The sequence below is a fragment of the Pyrus communis genome, chromosome 3, assembly GCF_963583255.1.
Source record: "Pyrus communis chromosome 3, drPyrComm1.1, whole genome shotgun sequence".
In the NCBI taxonomy this organism is placed as follows: domain Eukaryota; kingdom Viridiplantae; phylum Streptophyta; class Magnoliopsida; order Rosales; family Rosaceae; genus Pyrus; species Pyrus communis.
In genome coordinates, this window is record NC_084805.1 from 22,881,825 (window position 1) to 22,901,896 (window position 20,072).

Genomic DNA, 20,072 nt, shown 5'->3' on the forward strand with positions numbered 1-20,072 from the left:
GTAATTCCACCTATGGTTAGTAAGGTAGAAACTCCAATCCTTTGTTCTTTATCTTCAGTTGGCGAAATTAATAGTGTAGTGTTTTCTATGGACCCTTTGAGTGTACCAAGACCAAATGATTTCCAGATTCATTTTATCAATCTTGTTAGTATATTGTTGGTTTGGATGTTATTGCTTTTGTTCAAGACTTTTTTTAAGTGAGGTTGGTTATATCCCCATGGTAATTGTAACTTTGTGATGCTTATTCTGAAAGTTGAAGGGGTTGCTACTATTACTCAGTGTCTTTCCATCAAACTTGAGAAGTTTCCCTTAAAAAATAAAAAAATCTATTTATTATAGTTGATTTACTATACTACTTTAGTTTTAATTGAATTTTTGCAGACATAATATTTAAATAGTAATTTATAATATGAACTTCTTTTGTCATAAACACGAAGTGTTTTTAGGAGGAATTTCTCCTCATTCTTTAAAGCCAAGCATTTTCCTAATAGAAAAAGAACATTCTTATTCAGTGAATAGTTATTCAATTTTTACATAAGTAGTTTACAATAATAGTCAAGATTACAAATGTGCATTGAGAATAACATTGTTATATTTTTTTTTTCAAGAGTTTTTACCAAAAAGTTTATTGTCCAATATTACATAATAATGATGAGGTCACACAATTATGTTCTTACTACTGCAACAATGTTGATTGTTATGTCTTGGACATTCTATTTATACTATTAACTTAGATTAATGTGACAACGTGATTGCATTATAAAATCATGGTTAAATCAATATTATGGTATACCATTGATCCGAATCAACCAAAATTATCAACCTAATAAATAGGGTTACACACATTTTTATGACCTTTTGTTCAACGATTTATTCACCAATTTAATCCATCCAATTCAGCTAATTTAGTCTACAAGTTTGTCTTTAATCTACAAGTTTGTCTTTCTTAGCCAATGTATATCAATTGATGTTAAAGAATGCACATGAAGTCGATCGGAAAAACTAGAGATCGAATAGTGTAAAATGCGTGGAACAAAAAGGACTAAGAAAATAGAAGTTCATTAGGTTTAAATCACACTTAACTGAAGATAAATCGTATTTTAACTTGATCAAGATCACCGTGAATAAGAAATATCAAGGAGGACAAGATATAAAGTTGATAGATATACTTTAAATATAGTAGTTATATTCTCTTATAGGGACATCGTACGCTTTGCAGACAATTCTCGGTTGTCTTGAAGGACAAATAACAGAGTCTTCCCTAAAACTAAAGCTATGAACAATGCATGTATCGCAACTTTTTGTATAACATGCGATTGATGATGATGACGATGATCTACTTTTCCACGAAAGTGGATCGCAATGGATTGATTAATACAATATTTTAGCATGAAAATCAAATGGAAACATAAATATGCATTCAAATGGTATATGATTACGGCACAAATAATTTTATCCAAAGTATAATACTTGTCTAAAAATGGACCCCAATTCAATTCTGTCCATACGTACTTCGTACATGGAACTGGACAAATAAAAGTGCTAATGATATGAGTCGCAGCATCAAATGATGCTTTTCAGTTTTGAAATATTTGCATTTCAACATGAATATACAAGTAATTAACAAAGAATTTGCTAAAAGAACAACAATTAAATCTCTCATAAACCTTCTTGTTGGAAATGGTTTAGAGGGACCAAAAATACTGTATTGCATTATTGAATCAAAACGTCACATGACAATAAATTTAGTTTCATAGAAATTGTTCTCTCTCATTCTCAAAATTAAGGATATAGGGGAGAAATAGGGGACAATGTTTTAATTTTATCAAAGAACGCCTCTGGAAGCATCTCCAAAGTTGGAAAGGAAATCCTTGTCAAGGTGGTTGCTCAGGCAATCCCTCTCTATGCCATGAGTTGTTTTCTTTTACCTAAATATTTCTGTAATGAACTTAATGGTCTTGTTGCACGATTCTGGTGGAATGGATCTGACGATGGCAGGAAGATCCCTTGGTTGGCTTGGGACAAGCTTTGTCTTCCCAAATGTAATGGGGGTCTAGGCTTCAGGAATCTACATGCTTTCAATCTCGGGATGCTTACCAAACAAGGTTGGAAGCTGTTGACTGAACCTAACTCTTTGGTGACACAAGTCCTTCACGCCAAATATTTTCCCTCTTCCCCTTTTTTCCAAGCAAAGGTTAAGCCCGGTGACTCCTTTGTTTGGAGAAGCTTATGTGCTAGTCAAGAGGTGCTCACTAGGGGATCAAGATGGCAGGTAGGCTCTAGAGAAAAGATTAAAATTTGGGATGACATATGGGTTCCTTCGCCATCATCATTACATATTTTCTCCCCCAAGCCTCATGCCTGCCCCGTTTCTCTGGTTAGTGATCTCATTGATGTGGAAAGGAAACGCTGGAGAACCAATGTCATAAGGACTTTATTCTCAAATTTGGAGGTCGATCTCATTCTCTATATTCCCATTAGCCATTGTCTACTAGAAGATAGACCTATTAGGCACTTCAACAAAAAATGTTTATTTTCTGTGAAAACTGCCTATCATGTGGCATTTGACTTGGTTTCTGGCAAGATCAATCAGGCTTCTTCCTCAGGTTTGTCTGACATTTCCTTACTTTGGAAAAGGATCTGGGGAGCCAAAGTCTCGCCGAAAGTTTGAATGAACGCGTGGCACATTTGCAAGGACATTGTCCCAATGAAATCCAATCTGGTAAAGCGTCGCATAACCTTTGACTCTCTGTGTGTACTATGTGGCAGTGTCAGCGAATCAGTAGTGCATATTCTTTATGATTGCCTTTTTGTTACCTATTTGTAGAGTTTCTCTCCTATGGGTCGTCTACCTTGTGGCCCCTCATTCTCCTCAGCCTATGATTGGATGATGTATCTCCTTCCTAAACTGGACAAGCATAATTTTGATTTAATTTTAACTCTCTCTTATGCTATTTGGAGCACTAGGAATACTATGCTTTGGTCAGGTAAATGTGACCCCTCCTAACATCGTGGTATCTCGCACCATCTACTAGTGGCAAAACTTCCAACTTGCCTTCACTCCTACTTCCGCTGCTAGCCACTTTTCGGACTCATCAACCATGAAATGGGTGAAGACTAGGCCTATTTTTTTGAAATTTAATGTGGACGAAACTTGGAATGTGAACCATCTCATTGATGGTGTAGGTGTGGTTCTTCGAGACAATACGGGCAATTTTGTAGCAGGCTTAGCTAAGCATTTCCCTAATGTTCCTTCTCCTCTCTTTGTTGAGCCATTAACGGTCAGGGAAGGTCTTGCCTTAGCGTCTTCCAAAGGTCTTCACAATATAGTTATTGAGAGCGATTCACTCCAGATCACCTAATCTCTCCGATCTTCTTCGTCAGACTTTTCTCCTATTGGTCTCATCGTTGAGAACTCGTGTTACATCCCACCCGGGTCACCATTTAAGAACCAAAAATAATATTTAAAAATTGTCACATCTCGGGCTCAACTCCACCGTAGCACTTTATTGTCCACTTTGAGCCCCGACCACGTCCTCAAGGTTTTGTTTCTAGGAATTCACACGAGAACTTCCCAGTGGATCACCCATCCTGGGATTGCTCTCGCACGAACTTGCTTAACTTCGGAGTTCCTACGGAACTCGAAGCCAATGAGCTCCCAAAAGGCCTCGTGCTATTTGGAGATGGGCATGTACATATAAGGCTTACAGGATCCTTACCCCTAGGCGATGTAGGATCTTACAATCCACCCCCTTAAGGGCTCAACGTCCTCGTCTGCACACTTTTGGCCAGGGAGTCGCTTTGATACCAAACTGTCACATCCCGACCCGGGCCCCACCACATCCCTAGCTCAACTTCACCGTAACACGATATTGTCTGCTTTGGGCCCCGACCACACCCTCACGGTTTGTTTTCTGGGAACTCACATGAGAACGTCCCGGTGGGTCACCTATCATGGGATTGCTCTCGTGTGAACTCACTTAACTTCAAAGTTCCAATGGAACCTGAAGCCAGTGAGCTCCCAAAAGGCCTCGTGCTAGGTAGAGATGAGAATATACATATAAGGCTTACAAGATCCACTCCCTTGGGCGATGTGGGATGTTACAACTCGAGAGCTTTCCTTGGGGATCACTGGAGTTTGTTTTACTCGTATAAGATGTCAAGCAAATGAAGTTGCTTATCAACTTGCCCGTTTCAGTCTTTTGTCCAGCAACCCTTCTATGTGGTCTAAGGAACCACCAGACTTCATTTTAGATGTTTTATTTGCATATTGTAATTCTGAGCAGTGACTGCTCACTCTTTGTAATCTTATTTCCCTTATCAATATATCTCTCTATCACCTTTGATTAAAAATAAAAGGATATATCAGAGTAATCTCAGGGAAAAACAAGTTGTTATAGTACACTGCTCACTCTTTGTAATCTTATTTCCCTTATCAATATATCTCTCTATCGCCCTTGATTAAAAATAAAAGGGCATATCACAGTAATCTCAGGAAAAAACAAGTTGTTATAGTACAAACATGACCACATAATCGAAAAACAAGTTATAGTACAAACAAGACCACATGATCACACTACAAATTGGATGAGATGTTTAGTTTTTATAATTTTCTTTCATTTTCAACTTTACTATGGATGAATTTGATGGGGCCATTGGATAATTCTGATCTTTTTTATTTTTCATCACAAAGGGAAAAAAATACTTTTGTCATTCAACAGTTGATGACTTGATGATGGACCCATGATCATCTGAACAAATCTACCTGGCACACCATCACAGTCTTCTTTTTCTTTATAAGGATTTTCCTTCTATTTTTCCTGCCATCCAAACTGCTTTTTCTTTACCAATTTGTGTTCCATATTGAACCTTTAGTCCCTTTCCTTAAAATATCATTTTCATTTGGGTAAAGACATACTAACATCTTTAATGATTACGATACAAATCTTTGACTGGTCTCTTTCTCTATAAGACTCTCATACAGATTAACTGAGTCGCGCATGATTAGAATCTTCACAAAGCAAGATTTACGAAGATGGATACTAAATTACTAGTCTAATTTGAATCCTTCTATCTATGCGGTAAAAGTTGAGGTTCCGTTATAAAATTAATATGTAATATAAACAGTATATTAAGTACTTATAAGCACATGTAAGGTCTCTCATCTCAACAATATGAGATTCGTTCTCAACATGCCTCTTATATGTGAAGAATTTTCAAGCTTAACATATGAACAACGCAAATAGGTGACGTGGAGCGCGTTTGGCCATTGAATTTCACACTTGAGACAACATGTTTTGATACCATGAACAAAGTTGGGGTTCCACTATAAAATCAATTGGCAATATGGGAATAACCCAATTATATGGGAATAACCTAATTACTTATAAACACATGCAAAGTCTCAACATATGCAACCAAATTGGTAATATGGGATTCCAAGAGTTGAAATGCATTGTACTCGCCTTAGAATTGATGTCTTAAACTCTCTCTCTATTTTGTATATATTCGACATGTTTTTAGCCATCAAAGTGATGACTGCTGTTCAAAGACCCTCAAGTGCAAAAGGATAAGGGAGCTTGATTGTAAGATACACCAGTTGATCAGAGAGAGACAGAAGTCGGCCTTAGTATCCAACGATGTCAAAATTTTGGCTTTCGATGTAAGGCAAAATGTTAAACGCGACACATTTATTGACCCTATTCTTCACATAAATGTGCAAAATATAGTCATATGAGAGATGTGATTATGTACTCATCAAACTAAGCTAGCTAGAATTAGGTCTATGTTCGAAGCTTAAAGTGGCAGCTTTGGCTTCTTAGTACAACAGTAGTTCTATGGTTGAGAAGTGAACTTGTAGTCATGATGATTACAGAAAAACAGGCCTTTATATTTGTTTTTCTTTCTTTAAATAGCTTTATGGCTTTTACAGCTCAACCACAACATCAAATGAGTTATGCATAACCAATTGCATTTAGACAGAGATTAAGAGCAGGAGAGAGAGAGCTAGAGGGTTTTAAGGTCTTTGCCGAAAGAATTACTTTTTGCAATCTTTACCAACCCAACCCTTCCCAATATTCATGCCTAAGATTAAGAGAACATACGGCAACCTTGAACGAGGAGCTTTTGATCATTTGCATAAAAAGATTCCAAACCCTAAATCGCACTTGCTTCCAATAAAATATAAAACCTTGATTCAAACTCTAACTCTCAGTCAATGTTAAATTTCTAAACCACGTTCCTAACATGCATTTTAGTCATTCAATATTAAACTTTCAGAGAGAGAGAGAGAGAGAAAGAGAGGTGAGTTTTAAATGGGGTTCTAAAGCCATGCAACCTTTCACACGATGATGATCTTGTGCAAGGGTAAGAGATAAAGCAAACCAAAGGAAAGCAAAGGGGGGATGGTGGTGGGGAAGTTGTGGGCGCTTTTGGAAGACTGTAGAGAGAATAGAGAGAGAGAGAGACATGGCTGGCTTTGAACAATCACAAAAGAATCTCAAACATCGGCTCTGTCAATCTCCGTCGATATCGATCATTTTAGCTTGTGCAGAAAAGACAAATGTTTAATTAGATTCCTTTCCACCTAATTCACCAAGTTCAGGATCCAGACCGTTGAAATTTGATCCAACGGTTACAGTTATTATAACTTTTAAAGGAGCCCCTGTTTGTAGCTTTTGGATCAAATTTTAACGATCCGAATCCCGGACTTAGTAGATTAAGTGGAAAGGGATATGATCCATTTCCTGAGATAGTGGCTTTCATGTGGGTTTTCTGGCCCTTATAGAGGACTATGATGCCTCTTGTCCTAATGAGGGCACGTGTGTCATCAACTTCATCAACTCTTCGTTCGTAATATCAAGAGTATAGTTACACTGTTACACATATATGAAACAATTAATTCTAACATATAACAAAAAATTTCACAAAATTATTTATTTTCAACATTTGTCACACTTACTAATAACTGATCCATCACTACATTCTTCACATTCTCGAGCACATATTTCCAAGAACGCCAGTTAGTAGTAGGACAATTATTCTGTATTGCTACACAAATCGCATACGCAAACTCCATATATTGCCTCATATCATAGGGCCCGGAGGGCACGCTCTGCTCCTGGTTTTTATCCTCCATTTGAGCATGAACAGAATTGTGAAGAATAAGTAGAGCAGAAGCGCATATTTATAGGAAGGTTAGGGACTTTGCGCGACGAAGCCTTTGTCGTGCAAACATCTGCACTATATAAAGTATTGATTCCTCTTATTCACATGCACTGAATGCTCTGACTAAAAAAACTAACTATATTTTGTGCGACGAAAGTCTTTGTCATGCAAGTGTTCCGTTGATTCGCATGCACTGAATAATCTAACCCAAACTGAATGACCTTTGTCGCCCAAGGTTTCTACGGAAAATCTTCGTCGCGCATTTTTTTCGAGCTAAAAAAAATTATCCGCCGTTTTCTTACTGACTTTACACGACGAGTATCTTTTTTTCGTCATGCAAACTGTATTGTGCGACAAAGGTGTATGTCGTGCAAAGTAGCACCACTCTTGCTTGATGAAGCTATTTTTTCGTTGCACAAAACTCACTTGCGCGATGAATTTTGCTTTGTCACCCAAACATCTGTCGCACAAATAGTTTTTTCAACCAGTGACAAAGATTAAGAGTAGGAGGAATGGAGCTAGAGGGTTTTAAAGCATCCCCAATGTGAGCTTTATCCTCCATGAGGCTACCACATTTCTAGCCTTAGCAAGAAATTTCATCCCCAAAGAGCTAGAAAATAGGGCTAGATCCACCACTGAGGCTAGCAACTTCCTTTCGTGGGTAGCATAAAATCGGGCTACATTTAGCCCCAAAAAACAATGGATCCTACAAAAAAAAGTAGCAACACATGTGAGCAAAATTCTATCACTCTCCCTCCACTTGCAAATACACTTATACTCTCCTTTTATTATTTTTTTAATTCTTTTTCTTACTTATTTTTCTTGCAATTTGGCTAATTCATAATTGTTTTAAATTCCATAAGAATTAAAATTTCAAATTGATTTAACGTTCATGTGCATTGATGGATGAAATTTTCAAATAATTTTTTTTCAAAGTTGTATGATACTAATTTACCAATTGATGCTAGGTAAATTGTTGTGTTATATATATATATATATGTGTGTGTGTGTGTGTGTGTGTGTGTGTGTGTGTGTGTGAAAATCAAATTATTTCAGAGGGCGAAGTGGGGGTTTGTTTCTTTCAACGGATGAGATTGAGATAAGGGAATCTAATCCAACGAACGATTCATAAGTGATGAAATCTAACTTTGTCACAATTTGAACTTTTTAGGTTAAAGGGTTCATTAAAAAAATTTAAGATATCACGTCCAAAAATCAACTTAAGAAAAGCTAATACAAAAAAAAAACATCGCTTAATCAAATTAATACATAAATAAATATATATAACCCTATATAGAGCCCGAAAGATATAGCCCCTCACTGAAATGGATTCTTTTATAAAGTCTTAAAGATTCCTCGGAACTCTAAAATAGGCTGTATCCTCCACTTTTCCAGTCCCATATAACGCCCCTCACTGAGGATGCTCTAAGGTATTTGCCGAAAGAATTACTTTTTGCAATCTTTACCACCCAACCCTTCCCCATATTCATGCCTAAGATTAAGAGAACATACAACAACCTTGAACGAGGAGCTTTTGATCATTTGCATAAAGAGATTCCAAACTCTTCTAGTCCCCCAATCCAATGATAAATCGCACTTGCTTCCAATATAATATAAAACCTTGATTCAAGCTCTAACCCTCGGTCAATGTTAAATTTCTAAACCACGTTCCTAACATGTATTTTAGTCATTCAATAGTAAACTCTCAGACAGAGAGAGAGAGAGAGGTGAGTTTTAAATGGGGTTCTAAAGCCATGCAACCTTTCACACGATGATGATCTTATGCAAGGGCAAGAGATAAAGCAAAGAAAGCAAAGGGAGGATGGTGGTGGGCAAGTTGTGGGCGCTTGTGGAAGACTGTCCAACTAAAAAAACAAACCAAACCAAACCAAACCAGATTGGCCACTACCCTAAAACAACCCACCTCAAACTAATGGGCCGTACAGGGTAGAAGTGTGACACCTCCAGTCTAACTAAAAGAGAAACGTACTAAGTCTTTAATCCATGTAAAAAAGACGTGTTAAGTGTAATGAAAGCCCAATTCAAGCTGAACAGAAGGAAAAGGAACCAAAAACCAGAGAAGGCAGAAGAGACGCAGCGACGAGCTGAAGTCGAGAATGTCGATACTGTGGGAGAAGAGCGGGACATGGAGGTGGGTAGTGAACAAGACCCGTGATTCGAAGCCCTTCTTCTTGGCCTTCGCCACCGTCTGCGGCGTCGTTCCGGGCGTTATTGGCTACTTCGTTATGCAGACCACCAACTCTGGAAACCAACAGCTCGAGGCCGAGCTCCGCCGCAACGCCCGACCTGAATCGATGGTGCGATTTCTGTTCAACCCAGTTGGTTTTCTGACATTGTATTCGGTTTTAAGAAATGGGTTTTGCTTGTAATTACGCAAAGATTGTTAATTTATGTAGAATTATACGAACCCCTTTTCGAATAGCGAATAAATTAGGTGATCAAATTGATTATTCGATTTGGACGGGTTGTTTTTGTTTGATGCAAATTCAAAGCTGCAATCTTGACTTGTTGGTGAAGTTGTGATAGATGTTATATGAGTAATGCGTTTGATAAAATGAACTGATTTTGTCTATGAAGTGACCTGAAAAGTTTTGGTTTTTTGAAGATCTGTGTCTACGCTTCCAACTTTAGGTAAAGGAAATAGATCCAGCCAAATGATTTTCACTCACTAGTATAGAACACATGTATATGTATGTGCCATAATGTCTGACTAATTTGCGTCGTTTGATGGTATGGAACCAACTCAACCAAGTAATCTCACTTCTTCGATATGTATATATAGAGTTTGTTTTGCTAAGAATGTACCTCACTGAACTAAAATTTTAAAGCCTTGCCTTTCCTACTTTATTGTTTACACTTTCATGTTTAAAATTCGTTGTGATCTTGAACAGATAATTGCTCGTGTATAAGTCCTCTAATGTCTTGGTTCCAACATTTATCTTTCCTATGTGTTTATAATTCATCAGAAACATTGAATAAATGAAATTGAATCTTGTTGAGAAACCATCACTTGTACTCGTGTCACCCATTACAGAGGCAGTTTAACTCATCCAGTACTGATCCCTATTGGATCAGAAACCGTGAATAAATCTCATGTTACATGTCATCAAATTGCTGATATTAAGTTTGATTACTTCTTGTTATTGAAAGCTTGTTTCCTTGTTTAGTTCAAATGGATTTCAAATCAATTTCGGGTTGTTTCTTGAAGCAGTTTCGTACTCTGAATCAACACAAATGCTTATAGTTTTTTGCTTGAAATTTTGAATCAGAGGATGGGGCAAGTGAATAAAGAAAGATTGGCAGAATTCCTTGGGGAGTTGCAGCGGAAAGAGAACACAAATGACCGCTATGTTGCTGCACTGAAAGGAGAGACATTGACTAGGAATCCATATGTGAGAATTCAACCAATTCCAAAGCCAAGCAACACCGAAGCTGAGAAGGAACAGAAGTAGATGGAGGTTCTGCTGTCAAGGGTATCTGTATGTATCTTCAGAACAACTACATGGATGGGTTTTGGCGTTTTTGATATCATGGTTATGCAGAACTTTGCGAGCTGTGTCTTATTTTTTTTATGAATATTTAAGTGCAGTAAGAACTCACTGAGAAAAAAGGCATTCAAGAACGGAATACAATAGTTTCTCATGTACATGTTGTTCTAGAGCATTTTCCAATGTATGGAATGCCACACTATCAAATTTGAAGATAGGGAGAAGCTCCAACCGATATATTAATCCTACGTTGATTGACATATAAAGTTTCTGCTGTCAAATTTGACATATTAGAAAAGGTGCTGTCAATTAATTTTTTTAATTATTTTATTGTGTTAGAAGAATTTGTGGGTTAGAAGAGAAAAAACATATGGATTAGAAGAAGAGAAAATCTAACATTACTACGTTAGCCATCAAATTATCATTGGACATTTATCTTTTGACATCTCAATTGGAGATGCTCTAAAGAGCCAAACAATGTCCAAAGTAGATCAATAGAAACTCTCACGGAACCTTAATTCTGGAACTAAATATTAGAATTGCTAATTTAGGGTTTGGGACTACAAAGCAATGAAGCAGAACTCATTCCCTTTTGCATTCCCATAACAATTTGTGAGCTTGTATTACCATGGACAGATAGACTGCTGCAACGGTAGTATCTGGGTAAACTCCTGTACCTTCTGTGATGGTGCAGCTGTTGAAAGCCCAAATTAATGGGCTAGCTAGGCAATCAGAGATTCTAATTTCATGGAAGGAACCCTTCAGATTATTGGGGTTTGTCATTGGTGGCAGAACATACAGAACACTTCATTGCAGAGACTCTTATCACCATACCTACTTGCTACAGCACTGTAAAAGCACCATGTCGATCAAAAAACTCCATGCCCGGATAATTACTGGAGGTTTTGAGCAAAACCCATTTGTTGTTGCAAAGCTAGTTGGCAAGTATGTCGAGTGCAATGAATCAAGCATGGAAGCTCCACGTAAGCTGTTTGATAAATTGCTTGAGAGAGACGTTTTTGTGTGGAACATGGTTATTCAGGGTTATGCAAATGTGGTTCCTTTTGTTGAAGCCCTCAATGTGTATGATAGAATTCGGTTCAGTGGTGTACCTGCAAACCGGTACACCCACCCTTTTGTGCTCGAGGCTTGCGGTGCAATGAGAGATGTAAAAAGAGGTCGGATTGTTCATGGACATGTCGTGAAATGTGGACTCGACTCGGATTTGTCTGTTGGGAATGCTCTTATTGCCTTGTATTCCAAGTGTGAGGAGATTGAGATATCGAGAAGAGTGTTCGATGAAATACCTGAGAAAGATTCTTTCAGTTGGAATTCCATGATTTCGGGGTACACGGCAAGTGGGAATCCTCATGAAGCTCTCATTCGTTCCATGCTGCAAGATCATGCCACATGCTTGCCTGACCATGCCACTCTTGTTTGCATTCTTCCTGCTTGTGTTGCAGCATCGGCTATTGAAGTTGAATTTTGGATTCATTCTTACATTATATAGCCAATTATGAAAGCCGATGCTGTTTTAGGCAGCGCTCTCATTACAATGTATGCAAATTGTGGTTGCGTAACCACTGCCAGAGTTATTTTTGATCAAATCAGCGAGAATACTGTGATCCTGTGGAGTGCGATTATCCGGTGTTATGGAATGCACAGGCATGTAGATGAGGCACTCCAAGTGTTTTCGCAGTTTGTGGAGACTGGCTTACGCCCGGATGGTACTGTATTTTTGTGTTTACTGTCCACCTGTAGTCACTCAGGGATGATCACAAAAGGCTTGGAACTTTTCGAGAAAATGGTAGATTATGGAGTAACAATAAGCGAGAAACACTACGCCTGTGTAGTTGACCTTCTGGGAAGAGCTGGGTTACTTGACCAGGCGGTCGAGCTTATTAGAAGCATGCCCATGGAGGCAGGGAAAGATGAATATGTTGCCTTGCTTGGAGCCTGTAGAATACATAATAACATAGAACTCGCCAAAGAAGCTGCGGAAAAGTTGTTTGTTTTGGACCCCAAAAATGCTGCGAGGTACATTCTTCTAGTCATCATCTATGAAGATGTGGGCAGATGGGAGGATGCTGGTAGAGTGAGGAAGCTACTGAGGGACAACAACGTCAAGAAGCCAACTGGAAGTAGTTCGGTCGAGGTGGATTGTATGTATCACACATTTGGAGCGGATGACAAATCTCACCGGTATACAGACCAGATTTTCAACACATTGCAGGGATTGGATACGATAATGGAAGAAGAAACAGTGACGGTTTAATGTGATTGTCGTGCCTCAATAGAGTTATACGTTTTGAATTCGACAGTGTCACTGTTGGAGCAATTGTTTCTGGATTATTGACCTAATGCATGTTGTTCTACAAAGTTTACACTTGTCATTTTCGTACTAACTTGATTCTTTTTGCAAATTGAACGAATTAGAACTCCATCGAAGTTCTCGCTAATTGGCGAATGCTGACAGAAGAAGCACAACTCACAAGTTCTAGTGATTTTAAGCAACCAAACATCTTACAGATGATTAGAAAGAGGAGCAGAAGTACACATTAGATTTAGAAAGCAGGACTGTACAATCTGGCGCAATTCGATACCTGGGTGTCACGGACAGAAGGCAGACAATCTCTAAAAGCTATATGCACAATCTGATATAAACACGAATCCCTTTGTGCGGTTATCCGGTGAAAACCCTGAGACGGCTGCGAATTGGCTGGCGGCAAATTGGACAGTCGGACAGTCTCGGTGCACAGTCTCTGCACGACTGCAATGAAATAATTGTTAATGGCAATTGGCATGCAAGACAGGAAAGAACAGAGAGAAGGGGTTCTGCTAATGCAGCTCACCATGTGTCCGCAACCAAAGGCAATGTCCTTTCCATTAGTTAGGCAGATTGGACAGAGCTGCATTCAAATTGAAACGAAGAAAGTATATCAGTTATCTGAATTTGTAAGAAGCTCAAATACATTTCGCTTCGGCCATCTATATATAGCAATTGTAGAAATTACAAAACAAAAAAAACTATACCATCTCGCTTCGTTCATCCCCTGCAGGCGCTGGAAGACCACTTGGTTCGCGAGTTGGTGCACGATGGGTGTAAGGAACTGGTGGAGGGCGTGGAACGATTTTCTTCTTTTTCCCTGTCGTACGTCTTTTTTCCAGGTACAATAAAACTTATATTAGTAAGCTTACGCATGCTAGAGTCTAATCCAATCAAAATGGTGTTTATGCTAACCATACCCAAGTATACCGAATTCAACAACAGCCTTATACTGGATTGGGATTTCCATGAGGGCAGCCAGAGCAAATGCACTTTCTTTCTCGGATGAAGTTGTGTGTTTAGACATAATTTCGGTAAAGTTAACGAACTATAAACGAAAATAAACCAGTTAGAGGATTAATGTCTGCTTAAAATCTCTCCATTGGCAATAAACTTAGTGCTATATAGCTTATCATACCTGAAAATTATCAAATTCGCGTGAAGGGAGCTTGTCATCGAACTTCCTCATGTCTTCCCAAGGACCATCCCCGACTCCAACAAGAACAATCGAGAGCGGATAGAAACTGCTCACATAAGTTTTCAAAGTAAACCTTTTAGGTTCAACTCAATATTCCTGCTGTAATAATGCACTCAGTGCCTGGTAAATCGACACATTTAGCACCTTTCAAGATTTGCTTAGGTTTAGCCATGACAACTGCATTGCATACACATACTTAAAACAAAGGAAATGAAAGTTGCAGGTTCTACCTTGCATCTGCAATTGATCCGATCGTCTTCTGCTCCTGTGGACTTAATTCATTGTCGCTAGTATCGATACTTCTGGTGACCTTTACAATTAAGAAACTCGTACTTAGTTGAGAGAGAGAGAGAGAGAGAGAGAGAGAGAGAGAGAGAGAGAGAGAGAGGAGCGCGCATCAGATATTAAACCTGGCCATCTGCAATGATAACTAAAACATGGTATTGCCCTCCACTTTTCTCCACAATATCCATTGCAGCTTCAACTACAGGTCCATAAGATGTTGGCCCTTAAAACACAACATATGTCTATAAATCTCTGATACTCCAAACTATAACACGTGAAAAACACAAGATATAAGATTACGCCAACCCGAAAGTCGCAAATTTGGAACTATTCTTTTGTAGCAGGCCAAGACTTCTTCGAAACCATGGCAGGGCGAATGATCATTGTGAAAGCTAAACACCTCTTGATCATGAGTGGTAACTAAAAAGTGAGGAGGGAGGTAAAGTCAATCCAATGATCAAAACACGAAACGAAACAAAAAAAGGTCCAGAGCTTCAAACTTTGGAGGGATTAAGGCCCCTACCATCACCAAAGCCGAAACAAGGAATGAGGTTGTCCTCATCAAATGGAGCTAAAGTTTTTCCAATTATGGAGATAGCCTTCTCATATGGATTAGGTTCATCGCCAATGGCGTGCAGGCTCCGGTTTCTGAATGAAACTTTGCCTGCAGTAACAACAACAACAAATCATCAGCTTCAAAGATGTCCAAACACAAAATGCATCTAAGTCTATGTATACGAACAGCAGTGCAGTTTTTATTTTCGTCCGCTAACCTGTCCATTCGTTGCTCGTGGTGAAGTCAATTCCGACGATGAGATTAGATGACTCTAAACCTTCTTTTCTCAAGGCATCTGTAACCTGAAAAAAGGAAGCAATTGATTTTCTGCAATGTTAAAGGAGACGTTCATATTTTTTTTTTCTTTCAAATTTCTGTTCATAGTTACTGTGAGTTGTTCCAAAACATGTGAAGTGATGAGCCGCTGTTACACATCATGCAACAAGACAGATAGACGCATCGTTGTATATTAACTAGAGATTCGACAAATTTACTTGGTGATGATTGAGACTAATTGGGAAATGACTCTATACATTTATTTGCTTACTATTGTTTAATTTTGTCTATTGATTCTCGTTTACTTATTCAATCAAATGATTTTAGATACACAAGACTGTGCAGAGAAAGAAAATGGGTATGCAGAAATCACTTTCTGTAAAACCCCTCATGTTTCACAACCTTCCTTTAATAATCATACTTAGAAGAATAAACCGTAGGGTTGTGGGACAAGCAAGTAAAAGCAAGTCCCACTCGCCTTGCTTGTATTCTGTGTGCTAGCATTGACCATTGGCCAATCTTCCAATGTGCCATTAAAAATAGAGTAATGCTTTCAAAGACACGCGTTGACACGTCACTAATGCAAAATCCTTTTTATATAAAGAAAGAAAGATGCGTGCAACATGCATGATTAATAATTGACAATCATGATAGTTGCTTGGCCCATGATTAATAAATAAATAGAAATTAGGCACTCAAATAAGGGTATATTTTGGCTCAGCATCCTTAAGTGGTCGCAATACTCATTATCTTGTTTATCGCATTTTGATCAATTTAAATTTTAAGATTTGTGCCTATTCATTACCCAGATCTTAAAATTTAAACTCATCTAACAATTATAAATAAGGTAGTGAGCACCACTATTATTTGAGGATGTTGAACATCACCATTACTTGAGTGCGGTGAGAAAAAAAATCCCCTCAATAATGTATTTTTGTGATGGTTTCGAATTGGATATGACTAAAAAGCAGTTAAAAATACTATCCAAGTCAATGCTAGGGAGGACTGAGACTAGACTAAAAGAGTGGATATCCATTTACAATTTTACATGGTACTGATATATTGTGGTGTTATTAATTTACGTGTTCAAATTGAACGGGATGAAGGCTACGACCAATAATAAGTCCTTTAGCAGTAGGTCCTGCTATTTGATAAGGAAACCATAAAGTATTATTATTATTTTAGTAGAGCCCATGTTGTTACGTATGTTTAAAATAAGTGCCAATATTATATCAACACAAAAAAGGGAACACTTTAAGCTCATCCAATAACATATTCCAAGTCATGTTGAGATAAGAAACTTTCAATAATGCTATCATGTCTTTGTGATTATCGACTGGTTTGGATCTTAGTCATTTGAATTGCTCTAGATGGGTCCAAGTCCAACCACCCTAAAATGGTGTAGGCAATGGAGCTAATCAACTAGTTTTCAGTGTTTAGTGGTAATCCTACTCTCAATTTTAGTCTAAACCCAACTCTTAATATGTAACGAATTATCATGGAAACTGTTCTCGGGCCATCACTTGAAGTAAGGGCGGAACCATGATTTTAGTCTAGAACGGATTCAAAAGTTTTTAATCTGAAAAACTTGATTTTACAAAAATTATTCTACCTTGTGATCAGCAATCGACCACCATCGTTTGGATTTAATATGGTGCCGTCCTCTTCATCCCCTTCCTTAAGCCTAAACCCAAGCATCTCTGACTTTCTTCCTCTCTCCTACCACTGATCTCCAGACCTCAGTCCTCCTCAAAGCTCACAACATAAGAGCAACTAACCTCAAATCAAGCCTAAAGAAGGAAATTAAAGTAAAAATACCGAATGGGACTCCGAGCCTACGAAAATCATAACCATAACAATAAACTTTTTCGCGTGAAAAAAAAAAGTCAGGATGGGTGTGAAACCAACCATCATGATCCTTCATGGCTCTGCCCTTGACTTGAAATCAACTAATAAAAAAATGGCATATGTTGAACTTGATTAGTTGGTCAAAGCAGTGTGCATGCTTTGGTGCGTTCTTATAATCAAATTTGAGTTTCATATAAAAGTAATATAGGATAAGAGAATGATTCTCTTAACCCCAAGTCGTATATTTCAAAGTTTTGAGAAACAAACTGATGAGAGAAATTATTGGTTAATTTTGACTAGAGATTTTTATTTTATTTTTTTAAAAAAGAGACAAGTGGCAAGCTACGGTTATCCATTTATTTCGGATTTGAAGAATTTATGTGGAATTTCACCCTATTCACAGTTAAGCAGACACATCCGTATAGAGCTATATTTTTTTTGTTTATTAAGAAGTTGAGTCCGCGCCATTATTGCTGACCACTGTTTATTCCATTATTTGAAAATTTTCCGTTGAAAAGTGAATAGTAACCGTAGAATTTTGGACAATGCCAAAGGATAGTCAGGGGAGAAGACCCAAAAAAAAAAAATCCAATCCAAAACAAAACCAAACCAATCCTATGATAATTAAAAAGGAGATAAACAATCCTCCGATTAAAACAGAGATTCCCATAGAGTTAACATATTCCCCAATTTGTATGTGAAATTAACGAAAAATTTTCATATGTTTTCTGCTTAATTTCAGACAAAATTGTAAAAATAATTAATTTGTTAGAGAGAGGAGAGAGAAACCTGTTGAAGGGATGTGAAGTTATCAGGGATATAAGCGTACTTATGCTTCTCCGTACCACTCTTTGCTTTGCTAGCACTCGTTTCATTTATGCTCGGTTTCCTGAACATCCCGGGATCATACGACGGCGTTCTACCAGTGACGCCGTGGTTGCTGCCGGCCGTGCCACCGGAGATACCTCTAGAAACCCCATGGCTGTTCTGCTTGCTCTTGAAAAGTGGCAAGAGGTTCCCCATGGCAACATCTACTCCTCCTTTGTTGTTCAACGCAAGGCCGGTAAATATGAGAGAAAACAGAGGACAAAAGAGAGATTTAAATGGGGTGGCGAGAGTGAGAAACTATGGACTCCGTCTGCTTTGGATTCAGAAGAAGAAAAGGAAGAAGTGTCAGGGAAGTGAGGTTAGGAATATATGCTTTACTTTGTTGCTGCCTATGAACAAAGCAGAAGACTTTTTGAGGAGGAATAAAGAGTTCCCTCGTAAAAGAACGTTAGGTGACCGTCACACCCCACCCGTGGCGTTATGAGATTTTGAGGATGCTGTACGAAATTAAAATACAACATCTTCACGTGTAAAACTCTTTTTTGGTGTTTAAAACGGTTTTCTTCTTTTGTGGTATATTTATGAGTACAAAATTTAATATAAAAATTAATTTTGTAATGCAATATTGTCTAATGAACGGTAGATATAGAAGAATATAAAAGACAGTATGTATTAAAGAAATGAAGTTTTTAACAAGGAAAAAAAGAAGGTAGATAAAAACATAAACTATTCTCCATAACAGAAAGTAAGTTTGATATTTTTAAAATTTGTACTTAATTAAGTTATGCATATGTAGAATTTTTTTTTTTAATATATATGTAACTCACTATAGGCTCGAGAAACAAATAAAAGATGTGTACGACGAGATATCCAGCAACAAGACGAAGGAAAATGATTGAATGAGAAACTCTCGAGACTCTTGAAAAATCTTTTTCATTCTTCAGTTATTTATGGAAAGATAGAAATAAAATGACTACAATTATATATATAGATTTTTTTTTTAATTCAAATTTGCTCTTCACACATGTTTTTTTTTTTTTCAGGAGTGTTCAGTGGGCTAAATCATTTAGCAACTATGAAACTGTTTGGCTTTTTACATATAAGGTGTCATGCCTTTTGACACAACGATGTGATATTATTTCATTGTATAAATGTCATAGTTTGAAGATCTTTTCTATAAAATTTCTTTCGATTTGGAGACCATTAATCATTCATATGAAATATTAAAAAAAAAAAACCAAATTGACGGTTAATAATGAGAATATTGTTACCATAGTTGTCTATTTGTTCAACACATATGAATGATTAAACGATCTCAATATTAAATGAAATTTCTAAAAATAAAATTTATATGATGATAAAGAGCAACAATTTGAATTATGATATTTGGAAAATAAAATGGAGTTACATTGTTATAGAACGAGAAATAACTTTTTACTTACAAGAAGCGGAATAATTTACAATAATTATAAATGATAAAACATATGAAACGAAGGAAAATTGAACCGTTACTAATACGCATGTTGTTAGCTTAGATGCTCCAACATCCATTTTGTCTTTTCATATTCTTATCCAAATACTTTTGGGAAATTCCAATTAGTGTCTCTTACAATATTCTCCTTCGTTGGTCATATAAAAAAGGAATTGGATCCTCTCCTGAGCTCAGGATGGAGATCCTTCTGAGCAGCCCATTCGGACCGTTCAAATTTGATTCAACGGCTCTAAATAGGGATCTCCTTTAAAAGTTATAATAATTGCAGCAATTGATCAAGTTTGAACGGTCCGGATGAGCTGCTCATGAGGATCCCATCCTAAGCTCAGGAGAGGATCCAGTTCCTATAAAAAAAAATGAAGTTAAAGGAATGCGTCATACAAGATTTCATCCATTGTTCTAGTGAAATCGCAGAGTCTCATTGTACAACGTTTCTAAGAGGACAATCTCAAACCTTCTTAACTATTTTATTTTAAAGAATGAACTTTTTGTTTTTCTTTGTTAATGGGAATGAGGAAGTCGAAGTCGAGATTCTTATGACTTGTTTGATAATCATTTTATTTTTTGTATTTAGTTTTGTTCTTTAG

General features: G+C 37.4%; 2 protein-coding genes and 1 pseudogene across 3 annotated transcripts; 2 read left to right on the plus strand and 1 right to left on the minus strand.

Annotated features, from left to right (window-relative positions):
- The first annotated feature begins 9,232 nt into the window (after positions 1-9,232).
- On the plus strand, positions 9,233-10,893 carry LOC137730039 (uncharacterized). The gene is made up of 2 exons (XM_068469108.1): positions 9,233-9,485; positions 10,458-10,893. Exons 1-2 carry the CDS (start codon positions 9,285-9,287, stop codon positions 10,638-10,640), a joined length of 384 nt encoding a protein of 127 aa, XP_068325209.1. The 5' UTR covers positions 9,233-9,284; the 3' UTR covers positions 10,641-10,893.
- Positions 10,894-11,361: 468 nt separating this feature from the next.
- LOC137727957 (putative pentatricopeptide repeat-containing protein At3g11460, mitochondrial) lies at positions 11,362-13,011 on the plus strand (annotated as a pseudogene).
- A 143-nt stretch (positions 13,012-13,154) lies between these two features.
- LOC137727958 (E3 ubiquitin-protein ligase RGLG4-like) lies at positions 13,155-18,430 on the minus strand. 2 transcript variants are annotated; one of them, XM_068466821.1, is made up of 11 exons: positions 17,955-18,430; positions 15,259-15,343; positions 15,009-15,149; positions 14,792-14,905; positions 14,611-14,684; positions 14,431-14,510; positions 14,141-14,246; positions 13,923-14,050; positions 13,710-13,833; positions 13,529-13,585; positions 13,155-13,446 (listed from the first exon to the last, which is right to left on the minus strand). In XM_068466821.1, exons 1-11 carry the CDS (start codon positions 18,186-18,188, stop codon positions 13,360-13,362), a joined length of 1,230 nt encoding a protein of 409 aa, XP_068322922.1. In that variant the 5' UTR covers positions 18,189-18,430; the 3' UTR covers positions 13,155-13,359. The 2 variants fall into 2 exon arrangements, with proteins under 2 accessions (XP_068322922.1, XP_068322921.1); XM_068466820.1 differs by having other exon boundaries at positions 14,611-14,708; positions 17,955-18,423.
- Positions 18,431-20,072: the final 1,642 nt, after the last annotated feature.